Source organism: Callorhinchus milii, unplaced genomic scaffold (assembly GCF_018977255.1).
Source record: "Callorhinchus milii isolate IMCB2004 unplaced genomic scaffold, IMCB_Cmil_1.0 Scaffold9, whole genome shotgun sequence".
Lineage (NCBI taxonomy): Eukaryota > Metazoa > Chordata > Chondrichthyes > Chimaeriformes > Callorhinchidae > Callorhinchus > Callorhinchus milii.
The window spans coordinates 20,800,447-20,827,879 of record NW_024704750.1 but is presented as its reverse complement, the minus strand read 5'-3'; the positions used below and the strand labels follow the sequence as shown (position 1 = coordinate 20,827,879).

The following is a 27,433-nucleotide window of genomic DNA, read 5'->3' as shown; positions in this document are numbered from 1 at the left end:
TGCGAGGGGCTCTGGCAAATGGACATGGCCGCTGGGAAACCTACTCCACCTCCGGGGTACTTAGCGACAGGTCAGTGTAGGCCGGAGCTCTCTCTCTCGCCGCTTCCCTTGTTTTGCCACAAATCCACCTCACTCCATCCACTGCATCCCCGGGAGCTCGGAACTGTGAAATATTCTACAAGCTTGACCTGGATTGGGAAATACACCCGAATCATTGAGATCCCCCCACTCACCCCCTGCAGTCGTTGGGGACAACACTTCACACGCAATGGCAACAAAATACAACACTCCACGTGCTTTACTGCTCTTCCTGACCTGGTGATTTTTGATGTGTCTGCCATCCCCTGATATTCCTTCGGCTCTTCTTTTTCTTCCTCCACCCTTCTTTGTCAGATCTCCCACGACTTTCTTCAATATATTTTTTCTACCTTTAACCCAATATGACCTTGAATTTTTTTCCGCTTTCCACAGTTCTCCGTTTGTCGAACCCTCGATTGTTAGGTCTTTCTTTCTGAATCTACCTACCTGCCCGTACCCCCCGTTCCTCTGGCTCCAGTCTGCTCCACATCCCCCGCATTAACCGCCCTACCATCGGTGGTCGGGCCTTCAGCCTCTCAGCCCCGAGGCTCTGGAACTCTATCGCCAGTGCCTTCGCCGCCTCCTCCCTTTCCTCCTTCAAGGCCGGTCTCAAGACCTTTCTTTGACCGTGCCTTGAGCTCCCCTCTCGACTCTCTACCCCCTCCTCGCTCCCTCCCTTCCCTCCCCTCACCCTGACCATTTCCCCCTCCTCGCTCCCCCCTTCCCTCCCCTCACCCTGACCATTTCCCCCCCTCGCTCCTCCCTTCCCTCACCCTGACCATTTCCCCCCCCTCCTCGCCCCTCCCTTCCCTCCCCTCACCCTGACCATTTCCCCCCTCCTCGCTCCTCCCTTCCCTCACCCTGACCATTTCCCCCCAATGCTCGGGTCCTGACCCAACTGTACAGCGCCTTGGGACGTCCTCCTGACGTGAAAGGCGCTCTATAAATGGAATCTTGTTGAATCAAATTCTTTCCCCTCTTGTGAAAGTTTTCTCCTTCCCCGGTTCATTCCATGATTTCCCTTCATATCTGTTGTGCTGTGCCTATTGCCTCAATGTCTTGTCTTCCATGATTAACAAGTCTCTCAACCATCGTGACATCAGTATTTGTGCTGGTGACTGCCCCTTGTTGTCTTGGCGTGTTCCTGTAAGCCAGTTCTGTTTGGTGTTTATCTGGCTTCTCCCAAATTTTCTTTTGCATTGCCTGCTTTACCATACCATTGCTCTGGGTTTTCCCCGGGGAAGTTGTTTTGTGCTCTATTCTCCACTTCCCCGTGAATGTCTTATGCTCAATGCTCGTAAATAGTGGCCATTAACACTAATTACTTGCATTGGTATTCCATACTGGGCAAAACTTTCCTCGGTTTTGTCTTCTATGGTTTACGGATGTTGTGTCAGTGAATTTACGGAGTTGAATTTTGTGCTTGACATCTCCTTAAAGGCTGTGCTAATCCACATTTCTCACAGGTATCCTTTATATTAGGCCACCGTATGTAAAGATAAATACACCACTTGTAAATCCTTTGCACTCCATATTCCTCACCCGAACCATTCCAGCTTCTTCGAACCAGTTTTCTGCGTCTTTCTCAAGGCCTCGTGTATTTTAGGCATCTCTTCCACACGTACTATCGGTAAAGCTGTTTTGCAGCATCAAGAGCTTCCTGCGTATTTTGTTATCTTTTATTCCAATTACAATCTGGTCCCTGATCATTTCCTCTTTTAAAGATCCGTAATTGTTATGCTTTGCTTAACAATGGTAATCCTTCACCGTATTGGTGAAATTATTCCGTCAGCTCTTGCTTCCTTGCCCCGAATTTGTACCTGTCGATTGTGACATTGTTTTGACCACAACTTTGCGCCCACATAATAGTCATTACATCATCCAATGGCACATTCACACCTCTCCCCAGAGTTGCAAAATCATTTCTTGTATCTTCCCCTGCCACATTCAGGAACGTGTATTTATAGTTACATTTGCAGCAGTTGCAACACAATTGATGCGGTTGTAAATATTTCAAAATCTCACTGCCCGTTGTGACTTGAATTACCTGTTAATTGTAATGGTCACAGAATTCGCACTTACCTTGGTAAGGCATCCATTTCCCGGGAGCAGTGAGTGAACTGGTGAATCCTTTGTTTCTTTATCGTTCGTGTTCAATCTCGTAGTCTGTCGCAACCCAAGTTCAGTTTCACTTCTGACTCCGTGTTGTGATTCTCACAACACAAATGTATCATGCACCTACTTAATTCTCAGCTCAAAACATTCCCATCATAATACTTACTGGTCTTCTTTTATTGGTTCCCAGTTAATTGCGTGTTTCCTCTTGAAGGATTCACCAGTTACTGGGAACACACTCACTACAAGGGGCACAATGTAAGGTGTGTGTGTGCCCAGTGCGTGGAGTGTGTGCCCAGTGCGTGGAGTGTGTGCCCAGTGCGTGGAGTGTGTGCCCAGTGCGTGGAGTGTGTGCCCAGTGCGTGGAGTGTGTGCCCAGTGCGTGGAGTGTGTGCCCAGTGCGTGGAGTGTGTGCCCAGTGCGTGGAGTGTGTGCCCACTGCGTGGAGTGTGTGCCCAGTGCGTGGAGTGTGTGCCCAGTGCGTGGAGTGTGTGCCCAGTCCCTTCACTGGACACACACTCCCAAACTGGGCACACGCTCCCTACACTCTAGATGACCTATACATGCTGCAGGACAAGGAATCTGTAATTAATAACCTGAGCCATTAGAGGCAGAAGATCTGAGTAGGGTTATTTTTAACCTTGAAATTATGTTGGTTTCATTTTTGCACAGAGTGAGCAGCTGTAACCACAGCTGAGAGGCTGGGTGGAGGCGAGAGAGTGGGCGAGAGAGAGAAACATATTTGGAGATTTCAATCAGAACTCACAGTGAGTGAGTTGATGTTTGTCAAAAGATTTTTAATTTCTTTTAGCTGGGGACGCTGTGGTCGGCCACTGAGTGAGGCCATTGCCTATCCATCTGGTCCCTCGGCAACATACCATGTGGTGCCAGGCAATGCCACGCTCCTCTATCTGCTGATTGCCAGGCATTGGCAGGTGGCCTGTGCTTAGCCAGGCTCTCACTGCTCCCGGGAGGGCAGGAAGCTCGCAGCAGACACAGCAATGTTTGCTGCACTGTACATGGGCTGTGCTGAGGCTGTGATCTGTGGTTTATTTCAGGGATTGTGAAATCAGTAACAATGCAGAAACCTTGTGGAGTGGCTCGTAAAACAACGGAGACACAGCCACAGCCCCTCAAGATGGACGGCATGTACCCCATCATCAGCCGCAATAAGAAAGTGGCACAGAGCAGGAGCGAGGCCTTTCAGCAGCTGAAGGCGGAGTGTGTGAGGAGCAGCTCTCTGTACCAGGACCCTGAATTCCCTGCAGACGACTCCTCTCTCTTTGCCACACAGCCGTTGCCCTTTACCCTGAAATGGATGAGACCCCCGGTGAGTGACTTTGCTAGAAATGGGGACTCGACTCTGGGGCGAGGCCACACACGCTTCCAGCAGGTTTTACAAAGGAGTCTGTGAAAACAGATTGGCAGGTTAACAAATTCATTGCAGAAATTAAACGGGGTTGTATATAATAATAATCATACATTAGATATAGCGACTTTCATGTCAGGAGGATGTCTCAAAATGCTTCACAGGATTGTCTGTAAAGTGTAGTGACTGTATGTTTTCTGGATGAAACGTTGCAGCAGGTGGCAAATAGTGATGTCCCACATACAGCCATTCAGGCAGTGATCAATTTTTATTTGGGGGATTGTTGGCCAAGGCATCAGGAGGAAAAAACTCTCTTCACTTGTTACTGTGGGATCTTTAACATCCACCTGAACAGGTATAGAGGGACGTTGATTTAACGTCTTATCCGAAGGACGGCACCTCCAACAATGCAACACACGCAGAGCTATGTTGGAGCATCAGCTTAGACTATGAGGCGAGATTGTGAGAGACTGAGCCAGACTGACACCTGAAGGTCATGAGTCTTATCCTTCCACGGAGAATGTGGGAATCTCTGCCACAAACTAACGTTCAGACAGAATCCGTCAGGTCTTTTAAATAGAATTGGCAAGAGGCTTGAAGAGGAGGGATGTTAAAGGGTATAAAGGTAGCAAGTGGAGTAGAGAGTGTCAGTGGGGAGCGAGCATCAGCACAAATACTAATGACTGGATTTAGCATGATTATAATAATCTTGCACGTGATTATAGAATTATCACGTTGTTTAAACATCTTCACAGGATTTACTATAAAATAAGCCCTTTATCTGTGCATTTATCAACCCAACTTCCTTGGCCCTCACCTATTTCGAATCCAACTCCCAGCTCGGGTGTAAACCCTAGACTGTCCAGTGTATTGGGATGTTCTCCTGCCGTGAAAGGTGCTATATAAATATAATTTATGGTGGTGTTGTAAAGTGTAGTGACTGTGTATTTAATAATAATTTTTGCATTTGATATAGTGACTTATGTTGTCAAGATATATCAAAGTACTTCACAGCATATACTGTAAAGTGCAGTGACTATATATTTTGTGAGTGAAACGTGGCAGCCAATTTGTGCACAGCAATGTTCCACAAACAGCCATGGAGGATTGTTGGCCAGGACACTGGTAGAAACTCTCTTTTCTTGTTGAATAGTGCCATGGGATCATTAACGTCCACCTAAACCCGCAGATGGAACTTCTGACTCAGAAGCGAGAGCGCTACCATTAAGCCATTAAGCAGCCAATTTGCACACAGCAATGTCAATACACAAACAACCATGAAGTGAGTGACTCATTTTGTCTCCCAAATTGTTGGCCAGAACACAGAAAAAGAGAAAGTCCCTTCATTTTTGAATAGTCCCATAGGATTCCATGTGAAAAGGAGCAGATGGGACCATGGCTAAATGTTTCATCTGAACGATAGCAGCTTTGACAATGCAGCGGTCGGTGCACACTTGGAACCCCATCACCATGATCAGTGAAGTGTCTGATACATGCGGAAACCCATCACCATGCTTAAGAATATCCAAACCAGACTAAGTTCTGGGGCAGACCTTGGAGGACAGTCAGTCTGGACTGAACTCAAAGCCCTGAGATGGTGGCTTAAACCCAGGAAGTCAGGCGAGCTTGTGAGAGACGGAGAGAAAAAGTTGAATAGAAGAGTGAGGGGCCAGGGGTGAGACCAGTTATTTGGGGTGGGGAGAGAGGGGGGAATGGAGCTGTTATCTGAGTCTGTGGCTTGTATGAAAGGAATTGGAGAGGCTCATTGACGAGAGGACTTTAGACTGAGCTGCACATCAGGCTGTGTGTGCTCAATGAGCCTGTGTCTCTATAGGATTAGGGTCTATAGAGTGCTGCACACACTCGCCATTCACAGCAGGTTTAGACCTGAATACCATTTGCTGAGGCAGATACACTTCTTTAGGAGAGAAAGTGTTTATGTGTGTGTTTCCGGCTTTATCCCAACCAGAGCCCCTCTGTCAATGCTCTGGCCAACCGCCCAGACTCCGCTGACCGGGGCCAATCACAGAGGCCGGTCCTTTGCCTCCTTTCCTCCCAAAGGGCCAGGTTTGAGCTCCTGGCACTGATTGGCCGCCGTCTTGGATTTATGCCAGACCCTGTCGGACGCTGATCTATTGTATGTGTCCGACCACGGCTCATCAATAGCAGAGAGCGACAGAGCGAGATAGAGCGAGTCAGAGATAGAGTGAGATAGAGAGCGAAACAAAGGGACTGATAGAGCGACAGATAGATAGAGAGAGAGAAAGATAGAGAGATAGAGGGCGAAAGCGAGGACGAGAGATAGAACGAGAGACAGAGAGCGAGAGTGAGGCAATAGAGCAAGCGAAAGAGTGTGAGAGAGAGCCACGTGTTTGGTAAGATGCCGTACACGCCCTCGGGCTATTTCTGTGACCGCCTGATGCAGGAGCGGCAGAGGCGGGACGGGGAAGGCTCTATCCTGAAGCCGGTGAAGTTTGCGGAGCAGGAGTTCTCCACCCTGCGACGCGAACATCTGACCAGGAAGCTCCTGTTTGAGGATAGCACCTTCCCAGCCTCGGCAGAGTCTCTCGGGTACAAGGAGCTCAGCCAGAAATCCGGGAAAATCAAGAACATCGGGTGGAAAAGGCCCAAGGTAGGAGGTCAAAGGTTTCCATGGCCAGTGCTAGTGGAAGGGGGGTCGCGGGGTCAGGAGTGTATTTTATTGTCACCACAAAGGCAAGAAGTCGTGGGTTTAAGTCCGACATCGGGACTTTGAGCTCACAGTCAAGGCTGACACTTAAGTGCAGTGCTAGGTGGGTGCGCACTGCATTGTCAGAGGTGCTGTCTTTCAGACGTGAGATGTTAAACCAAGAAGAGTTTCTTCCGGTATCCTGACCAACAAGCCTCCCCGGATAAAATCAGTCATTCACTTCATGGCTGTTTGAAAGGACGTTGCTGTGCGTAAATTAGCTGCTGCATTCTCCTACAAAACACACAGTCACTATACTTTACAGTAAATCCTGTAAAGCACTTTGAGACATTTTGATGATGTGATGATGCAATATCAAATCACTGCTAATATTAGGGTATGTAGAGTGGGACTGTGAATATAAGGCTATATAGTTACGTGTTATACACTTTTAATATCAGACTGTAGAGAGATGCCACTTCATATCAGAAATCCATCTGCATTGAGAGTGGAAAAGTTGGTGGGAGCCGTGGGACAGATTGAAGACCTTAATGACCCAGTCTGTTGGGAGGAGGTGGATTCCGTGCTGTGGAGTTTCTGAAAGCGGAGTTCCTAAAAGCTAAGTTCCTGAAAGCTGAGTTCCTAAAAGCTGCTCTGAGGGGAATGGGGGTGAAACAGAGAACAGTGAGGATCTTATATATCCAAGCTGGGAACCTCCAACTCGCCTTGGAGCTGCTGGCCTAGCTCTAGTCAGTAGGATGCTCTCTGGGGTACACCTCCATGAATTTTCCAGAATGATATTGTGTTTCTATCCACAAGAAGGGTGACCCTAGTGAGATATTTCATTGAGTCCAGTGGCTGTTAAAGTGAAACTTTGGGTATTGCACACATTGGAGGCTTGTGGTTTGATCAGGAAGGAGCAAACCGGCTTCCGTTCTGATGAGAAATGTGAGGGTCAGATTGTAGTTCTATATGAGATTGTGGAATGCCATAAGGCTATGATACCCACTTGCCTACATGCATTGATTTCCACAAGGCTTTCTATCTAGTGCCTCATGAAGCTCTCATGATGAAACTGGAACCCATGGGAATACATGGCTAAATCTTGGATTTTATTCGCAATGTGTATTCTTTCTCCAAGATTCGTGTATATAATAATAATAATACTTGCATTTGATATAGCGCTTTTCACGTCTTCTAGATGTCTCAAAGCTCTTCATAGAATAGATGATAAAGTGAATTGACTGTATATTTTGTAGGTGAAACGCAGCAGCCAATTGCGCACAGCAGTGTCCCACAGTCTTGGATCGAGTAACCAAATTATTATTGTTTTTTCCTTGAGGGATTATATTATTATAATAATATGTGGTGGTGGGGGAGTTGTAGCCATCGAAAAGAGAAAAACCTCTGAGGGTTAAGGTCGATATCAATTTTTGCTTGGGCACTCTCCTGAAGAACTGCGCAGAGAAGAAGGAAAGGGTACTCTGGTTATGCTTATCCCTCTTCAAGGACAGCAAGGCCCCAATGCAGGTCAAGTTTGTGGCACACAAGACCTGTGTGGAAACAGTCTTCCTTTATGTATCCAACCTCCTGAGGATGCAGTGGAGACGCTTCCACTGACCCATTTGCAAAGTCCAGGATCAAGCAGTGAGGTGGATTTGTGGCAAACACGGGACTGCAAGGAGAGAGGGCTGCAGCCTACACTGACCTTTCGCTGAGCACCCTGGAGATGGAGTCGGTTTCATAGTGGGGCACGTCTATTTGCCAAGGCCCTTCGTATGACAACCTGAATTAAGCAGCTAGTGTTGAGTAAGCCTTGGTATGCAGCATTGCACTTGGACATTGAGAACATCAAGGTGGCTGACACATCACAAGCTGTGCTGTAAAGGTCCTCCCATCACACTGAAGGCAGATGTCCACCCGATAGCTAATGAGGAAACTCTGAGGCTTAGGGCGACCACTGCTGGAAGCCATTACCTGGTGTCCGAGTTTGTGAATGCCCAGTGCCTGGAGACCACCTTGATTGGTTTACAGAGAGGCAGGCAGCTGCTGCTTAAGCTCCGCACCTCCAACTGGTGGAACCATCCCTCAATGGGAAGGGACATGTGTCCGAGCTGTGGCAATGAGAATGGTGGCAATGCTCCCACTCATTTTATGCTGAGCTGTGTTGTCCACCAAGAAGCTTGCAAGGAGTTCCTGGTACCTACCATCCACCTAATGAGGGCTCAAACCCGTGCTTGTTGGATGTCAAATGACCATCTAGTGACTATCGTCCTGGTGAGGGGAGGTGAGTGGGGTCTTCTTGATGCTGAATTGGCCCCAAGGTAACATAATAATAATAATAATAATCCTTGCATTTGATATAGTGCCTTTCACGTCAGGAGGACGTCCCAAAGCGCTTCACAGAACACACTGTAAAGTGAATTGACTGTATATTTGTGGGCGAACGCGGCAGCCAATTGCGCACAGCAATGTCCCACAAACAGTCGTAGATTGAAAATGACCAATTTATTATTGTTTTTGGTTTTGAAGGGATTATTAGGTTCTGTGTGGGGTAAGGAAACTTGCCCAAGGTTTCGCCCTCTGCCTGGAATTGAACTCAGGTCTCTCGCTTGCAAAGCGAGTGCTCTAACCACTGAGCGACAGGACTCCACATGTTTAACAATGGAATGTTGGAATCTAGTTCGCCGTCTGTGGTGGACTCCAGTCGAGTTCCTGAGCCAGGCGGGACCTCAGTACTCCAAGGCACTTCTGGTGACAGACCAGCCACCACGACTTATCGGCAGGTCTTGGAGGGGCAGTCCAGTCACTCGGGGCAGGGACTCTTCCCACTTGGCTCGCCAGACGGTGTGCTCATTGGTAAACAATGTGGTTTACAACAACAACAGCAATGAAGATTACATTTGTAGAGTGCCTTTCACGTCGGGAGGTTAGACTCCAGCAATTACCCCGAGGAAAATCCTCGGCTCTTGCTAACCTGTGCGAAATACTTTCCGGAATTAGGTAAGCAGGATGCTTCCCTCCAGGCAGAGAGTGCGCATTCCATTGCAATAAACATCTCTCAAATTTCCATATATTTGTATCTGCAGCTTGTATCCTCCACAAGCTGCAGATCATCCCGAACTTTGCAGCTTATGTCCTCTTCCACACCAGACTATGTGACCCTATCACCCTGGCCTGGCTCCACTGGCTCCCCATCTCCCAGAGGATAGAGTTGAAAATCCTCGTCCTCGCCTTCAAGGCCCTCCACGGCCTTGCTCCTTCCTACCTCTGTGACCTGGGATGTCCTCCCGATATGAGAGGCGCTATACAAACGTAATCTTGTTGTTGTTGTTCCTAACCCCTTATCAACCTGTCCGCTCCGTCCGATCAGCAGGCTCTGGCCTGCTCCACGTCCCCCACCCAGCCCACCCCACCATTGTGGGTCATGCCTTCAGCTTCTCTGTCCCCATCCTTTGGAACTCCATCTTACAGGCCCTTCATCTTCCTCCATCCCGTGCCTCCTTCAAAGCACAAGCAGCTTCAGGCTGTCAATCACCTCGGAGCTGCCGCTAATTGGTCCCTTTTACGCCGAGTGGGAACGGCAACCTGAGGGAGGAGGTGCCGCCCCTCCTCTGTAGGGCGGGAAGAGGTTGGGGAACTTCGGTTCCTGATGTCACCATCTTAAGCAGCTTCCACTGTATATAGAGGTGTCACTATTAATATCAGACTATATATTGGTGTCACTGTTAATATCAGACTGAGATCGTGCTTGAGGTCGAGGTGGGGGGGTGAGGGTGAGGTTGCGGTCAGTGTGAGGTTGGGGTGAGGTCAGTTGGGGGTAGCGGTGGGGTTGGGTTTGGGCTGAGATTAGGGGTTGATGTGGAAGGGGGTTTCTGGGGGCAGGTCATGGCTGACTCTTGTTCTTGTTGCAGGAGATCTGTGAGAATCCGCAGTTCATCATTGGCGGAGCTTCGCGGACTGATATATGTCAGGGAGATTTAGGTGAGTGTCTCTCCAAGTCACCGTCTCACCTGGTTACATCACCATGTGGCCAAACCCTTCATCTCTCCCTTGCCACATTGGGGTGGGGGGAGGGGGGATGGGGTTCACGGTGGTGGGGATGGGCTCTGCGCTGAGAGGCAGTGATAGAGCCTGGCTGCGTTACAGGTGACTGCTGGTTCCTGGCCGCCATCGCCTGTCTGACTCTGAACGAGAAGCTGCTTTACCGAGTCATCCCGAAAGACCAGAGCTTCACCGACAACTACGCTGGAATCTTCCACTTCCAGGTACCTGCGCCAGCAACCAGCCATGACAACCAGCCTGGGCAACTGGCCCTGCCAACCTGCTCCTGCTCTCCAGCTGCCTCTTACCTGGTCTGACCTCCTGGAGGACTGACTACCTACTGCCCTCTTCCAGTCGCCATGGTTTACCTGGCTTATTGGTTAATCCGGCCCTGATGCCCCCACCAGGCACGGCACTGAGGCCTTGTCACAAATTAGTCACTCTCACTGCGGTCACTCTCACTGTGCCGGTCACTCTCACTGCGGTCACTCTCTCTGTGCCGGTCACTCTCACTGTGGTCACTCTCTGCGCCGGTCACTCTCACTGTGCCGGTCACTCTCACTGTGCTGGTCACTCTCTGTGCCGGTCACTCTCACTGTGCCGGTCACTCTCACTGTGGTCACTCTCACTGCCTGTCACTCTCTGTGCCAGTCACTCTCACTGTGCCGGTCACTCTCACTGTGTGCTGGTCACTCTCGCTGTGTGCCGGTCACTCTCACTGTGCCGGTCACTCTCACTGTGCCGGTCACTCTCACTGTGGTCACTCTCACTGCCTGTCACTCTCTGTGCCAGTCACTCTCACTGTGCCGGTCACTCTCACTGTGCCGGTCACTCTCACTGTGCCGGTCACTCTCACTGTGCCGGTCACTCTCACTGTGCCGGTCACTCTCACTGTGTGCCGGTCACTCTCACTGTGCCGGTCACTCTCACTGTAGTCACTCTCACTGTGCTGATCACTGCCGCTGTGTCTCTCTGTAGTTCTGGAGGTTTGGTGACTGGGTGGATGTGATCATCGATGACCGGCTGCCGACTTACAACAATCAGCTCGTCTTCACCAAATCTGCTGAGCGCAATGAGTTCTGGAGCGCACTGCTGGAGAAGGCCTACGCCAAGTGAGGGGGGCCGGAGGGAGATCAATCTCTGTGTCACACTGTGTGTCACTCTATGTGTCTCTGTCACTCTGTGTTACTCTTTGTCACTCTGTGTCGCCCTGTGTGTCACTCTGTTATTCTCTGTGTCACACTTCTGTCGCTCTCTATCATTCTTTGCCAATCTCTGTGTTGTGTTAGTCTCTGTCACTGTATTTCTCTTGTGTCAGTCTCCGTGTCGCTCTTTGTATCACCCTCTTTGTATCGCTGTGTCACTCTCTGTGTCACTCTCTTTGTTGTTCTCTGTGTCACTCTCAGTGTCCTGCAGGGTGCATGGCTCGTACGAGGCGCTGAAGGGGGGCAACACGACAGAGGCGATGGAGGACTTCACGGGGGGAGTGACCGAGTTTATTGAGATTAAGACAGCCCCGCGGGAGCTCTTCAAGATCATGAGGAAAGCCAATCAGAGAGGCTCACTGATGGGCTGCTCCATAGAGGTGATCAACCCAGCCCCCTCCAACCCTCACACCCTAACCCCAACCCACCCATCCCTCACTCCACTCGTTCCCTACCCTCAACCCCTCCCTCACTCCCCTTGCTCCCCATCCTCACCCTGATTCTCTCCCAACTCTATCCTCACGCTGACATTCACCTCAACTCATCCCTGTGTTGTGTGTGCTCCCACTGTGTGTTTGTTGTGTGTTCCCACTGTGTTGTGTGTGCTGTGTGTGCTCACTGTGTGTTTGTTGTGTGTTCCCACTGTGTTGTGTGCGCTGAGTGTGCTCTCACTGTGTGTTGTGTATGTAGTGTGTGCTCTCACTGTGCTGTGTGTGCTCTCACTGTGCTGTGTGTGCTCTCACTGTGCTGTGTGTGCTCTCACTGTGTTGTGTATTCCCACTGTGTTGTGTGTGCTGTTGCTGTGTGCTGTGTGTGCTGTTGCTATGTGTGCTCTCACTGTGTGTTGTGTGTGCTGTTGCTGTGTGCTGTGTGTGCTGTTGCTGTGTGCTGTGTGTGCTCTCACTGTGTGCTGTGTGTGCTCTCACTGTGTGCTGTGTGTGCTCTCACTGTGTGCTGTGTGTGCTCTCACTGTGTTGTGTGTGCTCTCACTGTGCTGTGTGTGCTCTCACTGTGTGCTGTGTGTGCTCTCACTGTGCTGTGTGTGCTCTCACTGTGTTGTGTGTGCTGTTGCTGTGTGCTGTGGGTGCTCTCACTGCGTATTGTGTGTGCTATTGCTGTGTGCTGTGTGTGCTCTCACTGTGTGCTGTGTGTGCTCTCACTGTGTGCTGTGTGTGCGGTTGCTGTGTGCTTTCTCAAACTATGTCTGTTGCAGGATGGCATATCCTTTGGGGAGGGAATGACGCCCCAGTCGCAGATCCAGCGGTTCCTGGCTCGGAATGTGAGGCCAGCTGATCAGGGGGAGTCCGGGGCCAGGGCTCAGTCCCAGGGACAGCCCACGGACCTGCCTACCAGGGTTTGTATGTCGCTGCACGATGTGAGCTGCATGCAAACCACAGCCTGACCATGCTTGCATGTGATAGGCATTCCCTCCCCCCGCTGTGTGGGGCAAACAGGTCCTGTGAGTGATGTACAGATACAATTCCTGTGTGTGATGTACAGGTACAGGTCCTGTGTGTGATGTACAGGTACAGGTCCTGTGTGTGATGTACAGGTACAGGTCCTGTGTGTGATGTACAGGTACAGGTCCTGTGTGTGATGGGCAGGTCCTGTGTGTGATGTACAGGTACAGTTCCTGTGTGTGATGGGCAGGTACAGGGGCTGTGTTGATTGGCAGGTGCAGTTCCTGTGTTGATGGGCAGGTATAGGTATTCGGTTGATGGTATGTGAGGCAGAGAGAGACTGAGGGAGTGAGACTTCAGGGACAGCAGGATCCCAAAGCAGGTCAAGCTTGTGGCATATAAAATCTACGTTTAAACTATCCTTCTTTATGGATCCGAATTTCTGCAGATGCAATGGAGAGGCACAAGCTGTCCTGTGAAGGTCGCCCCACTACGCTGAAGGCAGATGTCAGCCAGATAGCTGATGAGGAAACTCTGAGGCTTAGGGTGACAGCTGCTGGATGGCATTACCTGGAGTCTGAATCTGTGTACACACGTTTGTACATCCAGTGCCTGGAGTCCACCTTGATTGATTTGCAGAGATGCAAGCAGCTGGTTCTTAAACTCTGTACCTCATGGCTCAAAGGGACCATGGCTCAAAGGGAAGTGACGTGCGCCCAAGATGCGGACAGGAAGATGGTGGCAAAGCTTTCACGAGTTTCATGCTGAGCTGTGCTGCCCACCAAGAAGCTTGCAGGGAGATCTCTGGTACCTACCCTCCACCTAGTGAGGGCTCAAACTCTTATTTGTTGGATATCAAATGACCAAGTTGTGACTATCCTCCTGGGGGAAGGAGTGGGGGTAAGTGGCGTCTCCTTGGAGCTGAATTGGCCCCAAGGTGACAAGTTTGGCAACGGAATGTCACAATCGAGCCGGCCCTCTGCGACGGTCTCCAGTTCTGTTCCTGAGCCAGGATAGTGTGCAGTATTCCAGGGCACTGCTAGCAGGACAGTCAGCCTGGCTCACCGGCAGCGTGTGGAAGGGAGGGGCAAGGCGCTGGGGGTAGGGATTCTTCACACCCAGCCACTGTAAACCAAAGCCCTAATGGGTACAGGTGGTCTTATCTGGACAAGCAGTGAGAAGCTGGACAAACAGTGCTATCAATGGCAAGCTATGTGGTTTTAACGGTTAGACTCCAGCAGTACACCAATGCACACACTGGCGTCCTCAAGCCTTATCGCTTGCTCGCCTGTGCTTAATACTCTTTGGAATTAAGTAAGCAGGACGCATCCCTCCAGGGAGTGAGTGTACATTCCATTCCAACAATCTTATCTCTCGGATTTTTAGGTGGGATGCATGAAATTGGTTTGGATACCCTTAAGCGTGGTGATGGGTTTCCGCATGTGTCACTCTCTCACTGACACTCTCTCTGTCCCTCTCTCTCTGACACACTCACTCTCTCCGACACTCTCTGACACACTCTTGGTCACTCTCTCACACTCTCTGTCATTCTCTCTGACAGACTCTTGTCACACTTTCTCTAACCCTCTCTCTGACACTCTCTCTCTGTGTCTCTGTAACAGGGGTATGTCCCGGTGCTGTTTGAGACTCGTACGGCCAGTGGGCTGGTGAAAGGTCACGCTTACTCCGTCACCGGCTTGGAGGAGGTATGTCGGGGATGGGGGGAGGTTAGTGACCAAAATAGAGCAGCCAAAAGACTACCACATACACCTGCCCAGGAGTGAGGTACAGGCTGGAATCTAATTCTGGAATCTGTGGGGTGGGAGAATCTGTGAGGTGGGGATTGGAGGAGGGTCCCAGGAGGTGTGGATCGCGGAGAGGGGAGTGGGGGGGAAGTCCTGGGAGGGGTCACGAGGGGAAACCCGGAGGGTGGGGCACAAGAGGGGATCGGAGTGGGGTGAATCCCAGGGGTTGAGCTTGTTGGGGGTGGAGGAATCTGTGCGTCTAGTGTGGGGGACAGTAACACTTACTCCTTGATCTCCAGGTCACCTACAAGAACCAAAAGATAAAGATAGTCCGTTTGCGGAATCCCTGGGGACAAGTGGAGTGGACAGGGCCCTGGAGTGACAGGTGAGGTCACCTGTGAGTGACGAGCCCAGCGGACGGGGCTGGAGTGACGGGCAGCCTCCGTCGTGAGGGAGAGGGTGAGGCTAGAGGACACCACAGATTCAATGCTGCAGACAGTTCTGGTCACCGCGGCATGAGACAGTGCAGAGGAGAACAACAAGGCTATCCCAGTTTTAGAGGAATGAGCTGTGAGCTACGATTAGACACACTCGGGCTCTTCAGTCTTGAGAGAAGACAACCTTTTCGAGCTGTGCAAAATTGTAAAAAGTAAACCCAGATCACGCCTTTCGGGTGTATCACGGCAGGAGAACGAGGGCAGAGAATTACAGCAACAACAACAAAATTACATTTATAGAGCGCCTTTCACGCCCGGGAGGACGTCCCAAAGCGCTGAACAGTCAGGTGTTGGGGCCCGAGCATGGGGGGGAGGGGGGGTGTAGGGATGAGGGAAAGCAGAGAGGTGGGAGAACGACCAAAGGTTAGAGTTGAAAAGGGGCAATTTCTAGACAGACACAAGGAAGTGTGTCTTTACCCAGAGGATAACTTATGACTGGAACAGGTTACCAGGAATGAGGTGTGAGGCCAGGATGACCATTTGAACAGCAGCAGCTCAAAATTATATTTGTATGTGGTTGATGTCACCAAGAGGGAGCATGTACAGGTTGAAGAGGAGTAGCACCGAGGAGAGTCCTGAGGAACACTGCACGAGACAACGGGGTGAGCAAGGGAAGGAGGGAGGGAGGGAGGGAGGGAGGGAGGGAGGGAGGCTGAGACGGATTCACACCCGCTGTTTGCTCCCTCAGCTCCCGGGAGTGGGCGGGCATCGAGAAGCCGGACAAACAGAGACTGCAACACCTGAAAAAGGAGGATGGGGAGTTCTGGTAAGAGTGTGTGTGTGTGTGTGTGTGTGTGTGTCTCTCTCTCTCTCTCCTGAGGTCTGTCAGTGTCTGTGTCTCTCTCTTGGGGTCTATCAGTGCGTCTCTCTCAGGATCTGTCAGTGTCTCTGTCTCTCTCGGGGGTCTGTCCGTGTGTCTCTCTCTCTCTCGGGGTCTGTTAATCTCTCTCTCGCGCGCGCTCTCTCAGTCTCAGTCTCTCGCTCGTGGTCTGTCAGCGTCTCTCTCGCTCTCTCTCTCTCTCTCTCTCTCTCTCTTTGGGTCTGTCAGTCTCTCTGTCGGGCTCTCTCCCCCAGGATGTCATTTGATGACTTTAAGAAGAGCTTCACTAAGCTGGAGATCTGTAACCTGACGCCGGATGCGCTGGAGGACGACAAACTGCACAAGTGGACGGTATCCATCAACGAGGGCCGCTGGCTGCGGGGCTGCTCTGCCGGCGGCTGCCGCAACTACCCCGGTAACTACCCAGTAACCAACTGGTCACCACCCTGGTAAACACCCACTAACCAACTGGTAACTAATCTGGTAACTACCCCAGTACCTGCTCCTCCATCCCACCTCTCTCTCTCTCACACACACACTCTCTCTCTCTCTCTCTCTTTCTTTGTCTGTGTCTCTCTCACTCTTCCTTTGTGTCTCTCTCTCACTCTCTCTCGCTCTCTCACTCACTCCCTCTGTCACTCACTCACTTTCTCTCGCTCACTCTCTAGCTCACTCGCTTTTTCTCTCGCACTATCTCGCTTGCTCACTCTTTCTCTTGCTCACTCTCACGCGCTCTTTCTTGCTCACTCTCTTGCTCACTAACTCTCTCTTGCTCACTCGCTCCCTTTCGCTCTCTCACTCACTCGCTCACTCACCCTCTCACTTGTGCTCTCTCTCTCTCTCATTCACTCACTCACTCACACTCTCTCTCTCTCTCTCTCTCTCAGAGACATTCTGGACAAACCCTCAGTTCTGGTTGAAGTTGCTGGAAGAGGATGATGACCCCGATGACCCCGCGGTGCTCTGCACCTTCGTGGTTGCGTTAATGCAGAAACACCGCCGGCGAGAGCGTCGCCAGGGCGCCAGCTTCTTCACCATCGGCTTCGCCATCTATCAGGTCAGAGATCAGGCGGGGCCGCGGGGGCCAGAGGTCGGGCAGGGATCCCCCACTTTCAATGTAAATGTTTTTGTCTTTTTATTCCAGGTCCCAAAGGAGGTGAGAGTCAGAGGTCTCTTGGTCAAACAGGAAGGTCTTCAGATGTGATCGAAAAAGGGGAAGGAGGGGGCAAGGATTGAATGAGAGTTTCGGGGCGTAATGGCTGAAAGTGCGGCCGGTGATGCTGGAGCGGAGGGCACGAGGGACAAGCAGGAGGCCAGAGCCAACCGACTGGAAGCAGCTGGTAGTGGGTTGGGGAGTAAGCAGGTCGGAGAGTTAGAGTGCCTGGGCGTGAAGGGATTTGAAGCCGAGTGTGAGGATCTTGAAATCGATCGATTCAGTGATAGGGAGGCAGTGGAGCCTAGTGAGGACTGGTGTGATGGGGATACAGAGCTTAGTGTGATGGGAGTACGGAGTTTAGTATGTGTGATGGGGAGCCAGTAGAGTCTGGCAAGGACTGGTATGATGGGGGTAAGGAGTTTAATGTGCAATATTGAGCCAGTGTAGCCTGGCGAGGACTGGTATGATGGGGATACAGAGCTTAGTGTGGGTTTGCATGTGGGCGTCGGGGTTCTGAATCGGTTGTAGTTGGTGAGTAGTGAACCTGGGGAGACCAACGAAGGTTTGGACGAGGATCTCGGCTGGGTTGGGGGTGAGGTACGGTCAGAGGCGGGCAATAGTGGTGGAGAAAAGCGGTCTTGATCAGGGACTGGATATGGGGGATGAAGGACAGCTGGGGGTCGAACCTGACACACAAGGTTAGCGCATCTTTCCCTACATTTGGTAAGTCGTAGGGAAAGCCCGGGGAGGCTGAGGTGGTCAGAGCTGCAGGAGAGAAGACGTTGATGAGAGCCAAGGAAGCTTGTGCTCATCCAGGCCCAGATGTCAGACAAATGAGTTGACAGAACACTTGGAGTTGAAGCTGGAAGAGAAGTAGATTTGTGGGGAGGGAAGAGGAGGGGGGAGGGAGTGACGAGAGGAGGGGTGATGGGGAAGGAGGGAGGGAGGGGGTTTGACGGGGAGGGGGTGATGTTATTGGGGAGGGGGTCATGTTACTGATAAGTGGGTGAAGGGAGGGGGTGACGTTATTGGTGAGGGGTTACGAAGCTCTGATGGCTCCTCTGACCAGCTACAGGGCAGCAAACAACACCTGCCGAAGGACTTCTTCCTGCACCAGGCGTCCAAGACGCGCAGCAAATCCTACATTAACCTGCGGGAGGTGTCCCAGAGATTCCGCCTGGCGCCTGGGGAGTACGTCATCGTCCCCTCCACGTACGAGCCACACCAGGAGGGAGACTTCATCCTCAGGGTCTTCTCTGAGAAACAGAACTTATCAGAGTAAGTCAGCTCCTAACAACCCCCCACCCAACTCGCCCTCCCGAGACCCCCTCGAGCCCTGGCCCCCTCCTCCCCAGACAGCTCACACTCATACCCTATCTCTTCCCCCAAGACCGCTGCCTCAGGAGCCTCCCAAGATCTTTACCCCGAACTAAGACTTTTTGCTCACCATCCCACCTCGAGTATCCCTCCCCTCGCCTCCCACCCTCACTCTGACCCCCACGTCTGCCAGCGGCTGTGATAATAATCATTCTAGGCCTGATTTACTTGTGTATTTCAGAGAACTGGAGAATCAGATCGTGGCTGACCACCCCGAGGTTCGTGTGTGTGTGTCTGATTATCTGTGTCTATGTGCATCTGTGTGTGTATCTGTGCGGATATGTGTGTGTGTATGTCTGCATGTGAGTCTGTGTCCGGGTTTGTTCGACCCTGAGCTGTCCTTTCTTTTTGTTCGACCCTGAGCTGTCCTTTCTCCCTCACATCCGCACCACAACTGGCACCGCCTTCCATCACCTCCGGAATATCGCCAGATTACGGCACTACCTCACCCCTCACGCTGCTGAAACCCTGGTTCACGCCTTTGTCACCTCAAGGCTGGACTATGGGAACTCTCTCCTCGCCGGCCTTCCCGCCACCTCCCTCCACAAGCTGCAGGTCATTCAGAACTCTGCAGCTCGTGTACTGTCCCGCACCAGGCTTCGGGACCACATCACTCCTACCCTCGCTCGCCTCCACTGGCTCCCCATCCCCCAGAGGATTGATTTCAAGATCCTCATCCTCACCTACAAGGCCATTCACGGCCTTGCTCCCTCCTACCTCTCCAACCTACTATCCCCCTACCTACCTGCCCGTACCCTCCGTTCCTCTGGCTCCGGTCTGCTCCACGTCCCCCGCCCCAACCGCCCTACTATCGGTGGTCGGGCCTTCAGCCTCTCAGCCCCGAGGCTCTGGAACTCTATCCCCAGTGCCTTCGCCGCTTCCTCCCTTTCCTCCTTCAAGGCCGGTCTCAAAACCTTTCTCTTTGACCGTGCCTTCAGCTCCCCTCTCGACTCTCTACCCCCTCCTCGCTCCCTCCCTTCCCTCCCCTCACCCTGACCATTTCCCCCCTCCTCTCTCCCTCCCTTCCCTCCCCTCACCCTGACCATTTCCCCCCTCCTCGCTCCCTCCCTTCCCTCCCCTCACCCTGACCATTTCCCCCCAATGCTCGGGTCATGACCCAACTGTGCAGCGCCTTGGGACGTCCTCCTGACGTGAAAGGCGCTCTATAAATGGAATCTTGTTGTTGTTGTTGTTGTTGTTGTATGCGTCTGAGTGTATCTGTGTGTGTGTGTAAGTACGTTTGTGTGTATGTCTGTATATGAGTCTGTGTGTGTGTCTGTCTGTGTGGTCTGAGTGCATCTGTGTGTGTAAGTATGTTTGGGGGGTATATGTCTGTATATGAGTCTGTGTGTGTGTCTGTGTGTGTGTGAGTATGTTTGTGTTTGCGTGGATGTCTGTGTCACAATATCCATTTGTATAGTAATATCTCTCTCCCTCCCCCTTTCTCTCCCTCGTCTCTCTCTCTCTCTCCCTCTCATTCTCTCTCTCACTCCCCCCCCCAACCCCCCATGGCTTTCTCTCCTTCCCTCTCCATGTCTCTCTCTCTCTTCTCGGTGCTGGCCTGGGAGCAGCAGGTGTGTGAGTGTCTGTCTCTGTGTGTTGATGGTCTTGGGTGGGCGGCAGGGAGGGAGGGTCCAAGGTGCCATTCACACTCACTCCCCGGTTAAACTTGCCCCCCGCTCACACTCGACCCCCGCTCACACTCAGCCCCCCCGCTCACACTCAGCCCCCCCTCACAATCGCTCCCTCCTCACACTCGCTCCCCACTCACAGTCGCCCCCCGCTCACATTCGGCCCCCGCTCTCACTCCCCCCCCACTCCCACCTGCCCCCCGCTCACACTCGGCCCCCACTCACACTCGCAGGATAGCGTTCCAGGGCTCCTGACAGTGGCGGTGCATGACTCTGAGCTGTGGGGGTGGTGGTAGGGGCCGGGAGGAGATGAAAGTAGACATGGAAGAAGAGGAAGTCTTCAGGCGCAAACTGACAATAGGGAAGGATGGGGCAGGTGGAGGGATAGAGAGAGAGTGTTCCAGAGTTTCGGGGCATAGTGGCTGAAAGGGCGGCCACTAATGGTGGAACGGAGGGCACGAGGGAAAGCTGGAGGAGTAAGTAGGTCCGAGAGGTAGGGAGGTACCAGGGCGTGAAAAGATTTGAAGTCGCGTGAGGTTCTTCAAATCGATCTGTTTGGTGATAGGGAACCAGTGGACCCTGGTTAGAACTGGTGTGATGTGGGTCAGAATTCTGTGCGAGTGAGTACATGAGTTTTGGATTAACTGGATTTTGAGGATGGTGGAACTGGGGAGACCAGCGAGGACGGCGTTTGAGTAGTCGAGGCGGGAGGTGACAAATGCATGGACGAGTGTTTCAGCTGCGTTTGGGGTAAGATACGGTCGGAGGTGGAGAAAAGCTGTCCTGGTTAGGGGCTGAACCAGGACAGTAGGCAGGACAGGAGTCGCAGCTGGAGGAGGAGAAGTACTTTTGTATGTCATCTGCATACATGTGGAAGTTTGCCCAGTGTCTGCGGATGACATTGCCAGGAGGGAGCATGCAGATGAGGAAGTGGATGGGGCCATGGATGGACCCCTGGGGTACAGGGCTGGCGGGGGGCGGGAGGAGAAACTATTTGAAGAGACAAAGTGGAGGCGGTTTGTTGAAGTAGGACTCGAACCAGGCTGTAGCAGTCCCACTGAAGTGGATGTGGGAGGTGAGGCGGTGGAGGAGGATGGAGTGATTGACTGGCGAACGTGGCAGAGAGGACCAGGAGGATGAGGAGGCAGAGGGAACCCTGATCACAGAGAGAGAGAGAGAGGATGGCGTTACCCCCGGTGCTGGTGCCGGGCTCTGCCGTGCCGCCTGTCTAACCGCACTCTCTCTCCCTCAGCCAATCATCTTTATATCTGATAGAGGCCGTGGTAAGGTCCTCATAGATGCCGGCAGCACCAAGAGCGAGGACAAGGGGCCCGGCCAGGTCTCCCCTTCACTCTCAGCCCGCTTGCATGCTTCAGCTGCACTGTACTGTTGCCAGCGTCCATCGCAGTCCCAAGGGAGAGAAAGCGGGGCACAGAAAGAGAGAGAGGCATAGCGAGAGATGGGCACGGAGAGTGAGAGGCACAGAGAGAGCGCCAGAGAGCGTTCAGGTGGAAGAGAGAGACAGAAAGAGGGAGAGCAGTGGGCAAGAGGGAGCGTGGAAGAGAAAGAGAGTCGCAGATCAGAGACAGAGGGCAGTGGCAAGAGAGTGAGGGGCACAGAAGGAGAGAGACGAGGTTGAGGTGACCATACAGGCGGGTGTTGTGAGGCCGTGTCTAGCTCTGTATTTACCCAGTGATTGCTTCGTCTGGACGGCGGAATTGCTGCCATCTCTCAGTGTTGTAGACAGTCATCGTCCACCTGCAAGGACCCTCCGTGGTGGGCCGCTATGTCTGTGTGTGTCTGCCTCAGGCTATCGCTGACGGGCTGGACTCTTGAGTAAAGGCTTTGCCTGTTTTTGAGGATTGCAGCCTGCATGTTGCTGGGTGGGGGCTTCAGCCCGAGCCTCATCGCGGGAGAGAGGCAGAGTTCATGTTGTCAGTGGCTGAGGAGGGATGCTTCTCGAGCAGAGAGACGTGTCGGTTTCATTAAAGCAATGTTACTCTGCAGCTTACTCCAAACATGCTCCTAACAGCTATGCCGCTGCATGGAGTACTGCCTATGTGAGCAGGCTGTGGTGTAAGGCCTTCTGGCCAGTTTGTATGTGAGCCGGCTGTGCGTGAGACCTCCTGACCAGGCTGTGTGTGAGGTTACCTTAATAATAATAATAATCCTTGCATTTGATATAGCGCTTTTCACGTCGGGAGGACGTCCCAAAGCGCTTCACAGAACACACTGTAAAGTGAATTGACTGTATATTTGTGGGCGAACGCGGCAGCCAATTGCGCACAGCAATGTCCCACAAACAGTCGTAGATTGAAAATGATCAATTTATTATTGTTTTTGGTTTTGGAGGGATTATTATTAGGCTCTGTGTGGAGTAAGGAAACTTGCCCAAGGTTTCGCCCTCTGCCTGGAATTGAACTCAGGTCTCTGGCTTGCAAAGCGAGTGCTCTAACCACTGAGCTACAGGACTCCGTCCTTCCTGTCCAATGGACTATCCAGCGTTCGCGAGGCCTCGTGTTTAGATTGTGTTTTGAAGCATGCTCTTGGGAGTTGGTTGTGACTCCATATAACGCTGAGCACCGTTTCTCCCGGGCAGCCCCAGCCGGTCACAGACACACAAAACAATGAGGAGGACAAACAGTTCCAGAAAATCTTCCAGCAGATCGCAGGGGAGGTGAGTGACTCTGTCATGGTACATATAATGAGTGAGCAGTCACGCCCTCCCTCCACTGCTCACTTCCCTCCCTCCCTCTCTCCCACCATTACTCACTTCACTCTCTTTTTGCCCCAGGATATGCAGATCACAGCTGCAGAGCTAATGTCCATCCTGAACCGTGTGGTGAAGAAGTGTAAGTATCTGCACTTCCGGTTGAGAGTGGGAGGAGGGGGCCGTAGCCAACGCCTTAGAGAGGGGCGAGATGCAGAGAGGGAGGGAGTTCCAGAAGTGAGGAGCTACATAACTGAAAGCTCTTGTCGCTGATGGTGGCTCGGGGTAGGGAGAGGGCGTGTAGCAAACCAGGCGTAGCCCAGTGCAGGGTGCGAGTGGAGTGGGAGCGACATCGGGCAGTGAGATCAGGAGAGGGGGAGTGAGATCTGGGATAGAAGGTAGAGGGAGCCAGTGAAGCCAGGCAAGCTCACGGAGCAACGGATCCGCTGACTGATACCATCTCCTCACAGACAACATGAAGACCGAAGGCTTCACGCTGGAGTCCTGCCGCAGTATGGTCGCCCTGATGGATGTATCCTCCCGTCTGGACCCCGCCCCTCACACGTCGGGCCCCACCCCTCGCCCACAGGGCAGGGCGGGAGACGTGGAGCAGGCCAATGCCCGTGAGGGTTGGTAAAGGTTTAGTAGGTCCGAAAAGTAGGGAGGAGCAAAGTGGAGAGCTTTGAAGGCGAGGATGAGGATTTTGAACTATTCTCTGGAGGACAGGGAGCCACTGGAGCCGGGTGAGAGTGGGGGTGATGGGGACACGGAGCCTGGTGCGGGAGAGGACATGAGCTGCAGAGTTCGGAATGATTTGCAACAACAACAACAAGATTCCATTTATAGAGCACCTTTCACGTCGGGAGGATGTCCCAAGGCGCTGTACAGTTGGGTCAGGACCCGCAGCCTGTGAAGGGAAGAGATAGGAAGTCCGGCAAGCTGGGAGCTAGCATCATCAAGCCTGGATGTTATGAATACGTAAACAGGGGTCTCGGTGGCCTGAGGGGAGAGGCAGTGGCGGATTCGGGCAATGTTGAGGAGGTGGGGAAGGCAGAACAGGTCATGGCATGGATGTGTGGTTTAAAGGATGGTTAAGTATTGAACAGGACACTGGCTCAGTGCGTTCAACTGGAGCTCGAGCTGAACTAAACTCTCAGCCAGGACTTTACTGGTGAGTACTGGTAATAAACAGGTTACCAGGAAGGGAGGTTGAGGTCAGGACACTGGGACTCATTGAAACAGCAGCTCCATGCTGTGATAGGGGTGGGGTGGACGGTCCGGTGGGTGTTCTGGAGGGAGGAGATTGGATGGGTCGAAGGTTCTTCTTCATCTGGACTGATATTGTGAAGAGGAGAGATGGAGAGAAGAGGCAGAGACTGAGTGAGCAACAGCTCTAAGAGTGGGTGGGCAGTTGGGGACCTGAATCCATTGTAATATTCCTTAACACCCTGATCTCAGACCGACGGAACGGGAAAACTCAACCTGATGGAATTCCAACATCTGTGGAACAAGATTAAACAGTGGCAGGTGACCGGCAACTCTACACCTTGCAGAACATTCCAGGACCGACCCCTGGCCCCATCCCCTGCTCTCCTCCTTACCTCGCGGTGACAGCGGACGGATGAGGCTGGAGGAGTCAGCACCCACCATCAACTTTTTAAGGGGAGCTGGGAGGGGGAAGCCAGTCGTCTGAGCAGACCCCAACCCACGGCACCCATGGGACCCTCTTGCCTCTCTGCCATTCGTTGTCCAATGGGTTGCTCGGCGGGAGTACTCACCTCTGATGGCCAATGGATCTATCAGTCAGGCCTGTCTTAAAGGGGACTGATCCTTTTAACTGGGTTTTACTCAGCCCCCCCACCTCAAAGAATATTTTCACCCCCTGCCCCACCCCTGCTCTCCCTTCTGCCATTGCCCTCTCTCTCCCGTTGCTCTCACTCTCTCCTGTTGCCTTTCGCAGGGAATCTTTCGGGAATACGACAAGGACAAGACAGGAACCATCAACAGCTATGAGATGCGGACGGCAGTGAACGCTGCAGGTCAGTGGGGTGGGGGAAGGGGTCAGCGACTCCTGTGCTGACAACTCTACCCTCTGAGTCAGGAGGTCATGAGTTCGAGCCCCACATCAGCCCCACAGACCAGGCTGACTCTAGCACAGAGCCGGGGGGAACGTCGTATTGCCAGAGTTGCCGTGCCTCGGATGAGATGTTACACCGAGGTCCCATCTGTACCCGTTCAGGTGGACGTTAAAGATTCCGTGGGCACTATTCAAAAACAGGAGGGAGTTTCTTCCGACGTCCTGGCCAACTCACTCTCTCCGTGGCTGGTTGTGGGACACCTCTGCGTGCAAAATGGCTGCCGCGCTTTGCCCAAAATACACAGCCGCTGCAGTTTACAGTATATCCTGGGAAGCACTGGAAAACTTAAAAAATATATTTATTGTGTCCAATTATTCTCTCTGCCTCGATTCGCACTTCGCTGGCCCTGCCCTGATCTCTGGCCTCTCCCCTGCCCTGGCCCCCGGTCCTGCGATGTTCGGCCGTTGGGCGAAGGCTGTGTTGAGGTGACAGTGCTGCTCTCTGATCCCAACCCCCAGCTCAGATCCAAATCCCTGTCTGTCCAGTGCCTCGGTCCTCTGTGAATGTAATGTGTTGTTGTTCTGTCTGTTCCCAGGTTTCCATCTCAATAACCAGCTGTATCAGATCATCTCCATGCGCTACGCAGACGAGGACATGAACCTGAGCTTTGACAGCTTTATCTGCTGCCTGGTCAGGCTGGAGGGCATGTTCAGTAAGTCACTCCCCGCTCAGCCCCTAAGCTCAGCCACCAGCAACATCCAGCCACAGCTCCTGCTCATGTCACTCAGTCTCCAACTGAGTGTGTCTCCCTGTGCCTTTCTCCTTGTCTTTCAATTAGTGGGGGAACGAGGAGAGACTGGGGGGGGGGGGAATGAAGAGAGTGGGGGAGCAAGGGGAGATGGGTTAGATTGCGGAGTGGAGTTAGACTGGGGGAGCAAGGGGAGACAAGGTGAATGAAGGGATGGTGGGGGAGCAGGGGGAGCGATGGGAGACGGGGAATGAGGGGAGAGTGAGGGGGGGTGCGTGGGGAGACTGGAGGAATGGGGAGAATGGGGCGAGGGGAGACTGGGAACAAGGGGAGAATGGGGGGGCGAGGGGAGACAGGTTAGATTGGGGGTGAATGAGGGGAGAATGAGGGAGTGAGGGGGTGGGGTTAAACTGGGGGTTACGAGGGGTGATGTGCACTGATTGTCACTCTGAACTTTACAGGAGCTTTCCAAGCGTTCGACAAAGATGGAGACGGAATCATTAAACTCAGTGTCCTGGAGGTAGGCGGCCCTTTACTGTCATTACACTGAGCTCCGAGGGGAGGGAAGCAGGGGGAGAGGGAGAGGGGGAGAGGAGTGGGGGTGAGCAACTTCTCCTTTAGTTTGGGGGTTTTATCCACAATCAGGTGCCGCTGTGGAGGAGGTGAGACAGGAATTTTACAGGATTGGTTACGGAATGACACTTAAAAGGAGCAGAGTCTGTGCGTCTGCAGCATTGCAGGGAATCGTCCCACTCAGCTCCTGTGAACCCCGCAAGCCATAGCCTTAAACGCTGGGGTGACCGTGCCGGACAAGCCGCGGGAAAGCTTGCCAGTCAGTGATATCAATGTCTGTCCTCACGTCAACCCACCGCGTCAACCCTCGCTCTTCCTCATCCCCGGTGTTCTATCCACAGTGGTTGCAGCTCACCATGTATGCATGAAGAACCCAGGTGTGTGGAGCGAAGGCTGCTCTGTGCTTCCCCCCCCCCACTCCCACCCCTCTCTCTCTCTCTCTCTCTCCTGTGCCTGGTTATTACCTCACACTGAACACCCAGACCTCAGACTGATCACCACATCGCCTCGGCAGGAGCGCTCGCTCACTCGCTCGCGACGAGTACCTCAGGAGCTACCGTAACCAGTGGAGCCACCGTCTCGGTGACTCTGCAGGAATCTGCCGTCACGGCTGACGCATCGGCAGCAATGTCTGTTTACAATAAACCACTCGCTGTCAGCACACACCACCTGTCCTCGTCTGTGACACTCACACGCTCGCACCCCCATTCCCACTCCTGCTCCCACGCCCACGCCCACCCGCTCCCACAACCACCAGCTCCCACACCCACCTTCTCCCCCTCACGCACCCACCTCTCCTCCTCCCCACCCTCCTCCTCCCACCCGCTCCCACACCTTTTGAGGCTGGGGGTGTTGGTGGCTGTTTTGAAGGGGATGGGAACTGTGCTGGTGGACAGAAAGAAATTGGGATGGGCTCGCGGGAGTTCATTCCTTTCCCACATAAAGGCCACACGCTAACGATGAGAGGTTTTGTGACATTTTATGCTCAGACACAACAACAATATACAAGCAATTTGTCGTGGGGGGCGGACAGTAGACACATTTCCAGCAGTTCTCAGCCTCGGGAAGACACCATCTCCCACCTCGTCTCTCTCTCTCTCACACACACACACACACACACAGGCTGCGGCCGCGCTCTCACAGGCTGTGGTCTCTCTCTCACACACACACGCAAACACACACAGGCTGCGGCCGCGCTCTCACACAAACACACGCAGGC

The 27,433-nt window shown here is 52.7% G+C and overlaps 1 protein-coding gene across 14 annotated transcripts; it reads left to right on the top strand.

Moving 5' to 3' along the window:
• LOC103190049 (calpain-3) lies at positions 1-26,877 on the top strand. 14 transcript variants are annotated; one of them, XM_042338216.1, is made up of 25 exons: positions 1-70; positions 2,866-2,960; positions 3,252-3,523; positions 10,145-10,214; positions 10,380-10,498; positions 11,253-11,386; positions 11,691-11,859; positions 12,693-12,833; positions 14,502-14,585; positions 14,924-15,009; positions 15,810-15,887; positions 16,196-16,356; positions 16,829-16,998; positions 17,086-17,097; positions 18,173-18,375; positions 18,632-18,692; positions 21,355-21,444; positions 22,705-22,782; positions 22,900-22,957; positions 23,286-23,347; positions 24,274-24,342; positions 24,776-24,854; positions 25,489-25,605; positions 26,103-26,161; positions 26,556-26,877. In XM_042338216.1, the coding sequence occupies exons 3-25, from the start codon at positions 3,272-3,274 to the stop codon at positions 26,580-26,582; spliced, it is 2,379 nt and encodes a 792-aa protein (XP_042194150.1). In that variant the 5' UTR covers positions 1-70; positions 2,866-2,960; positions 3,252-3,271; the 3' UTR covers positions 26,583-26,877. The 14 variants fall into 14 exon arrangements, with proteins under 14 accessions (XP_042194150.1, XP_042194149.1, XP_042194146.1 ...); XM_042338215.1 differs by having other exon boundaries at positions 18,167-18,375; positions 21,358-21,444; XM_042338212.1 differs by having other exon boundaries at positions 18,167-18,375.
• Positions 26,878-27,433: the final 556 nt, after the last annotated feature.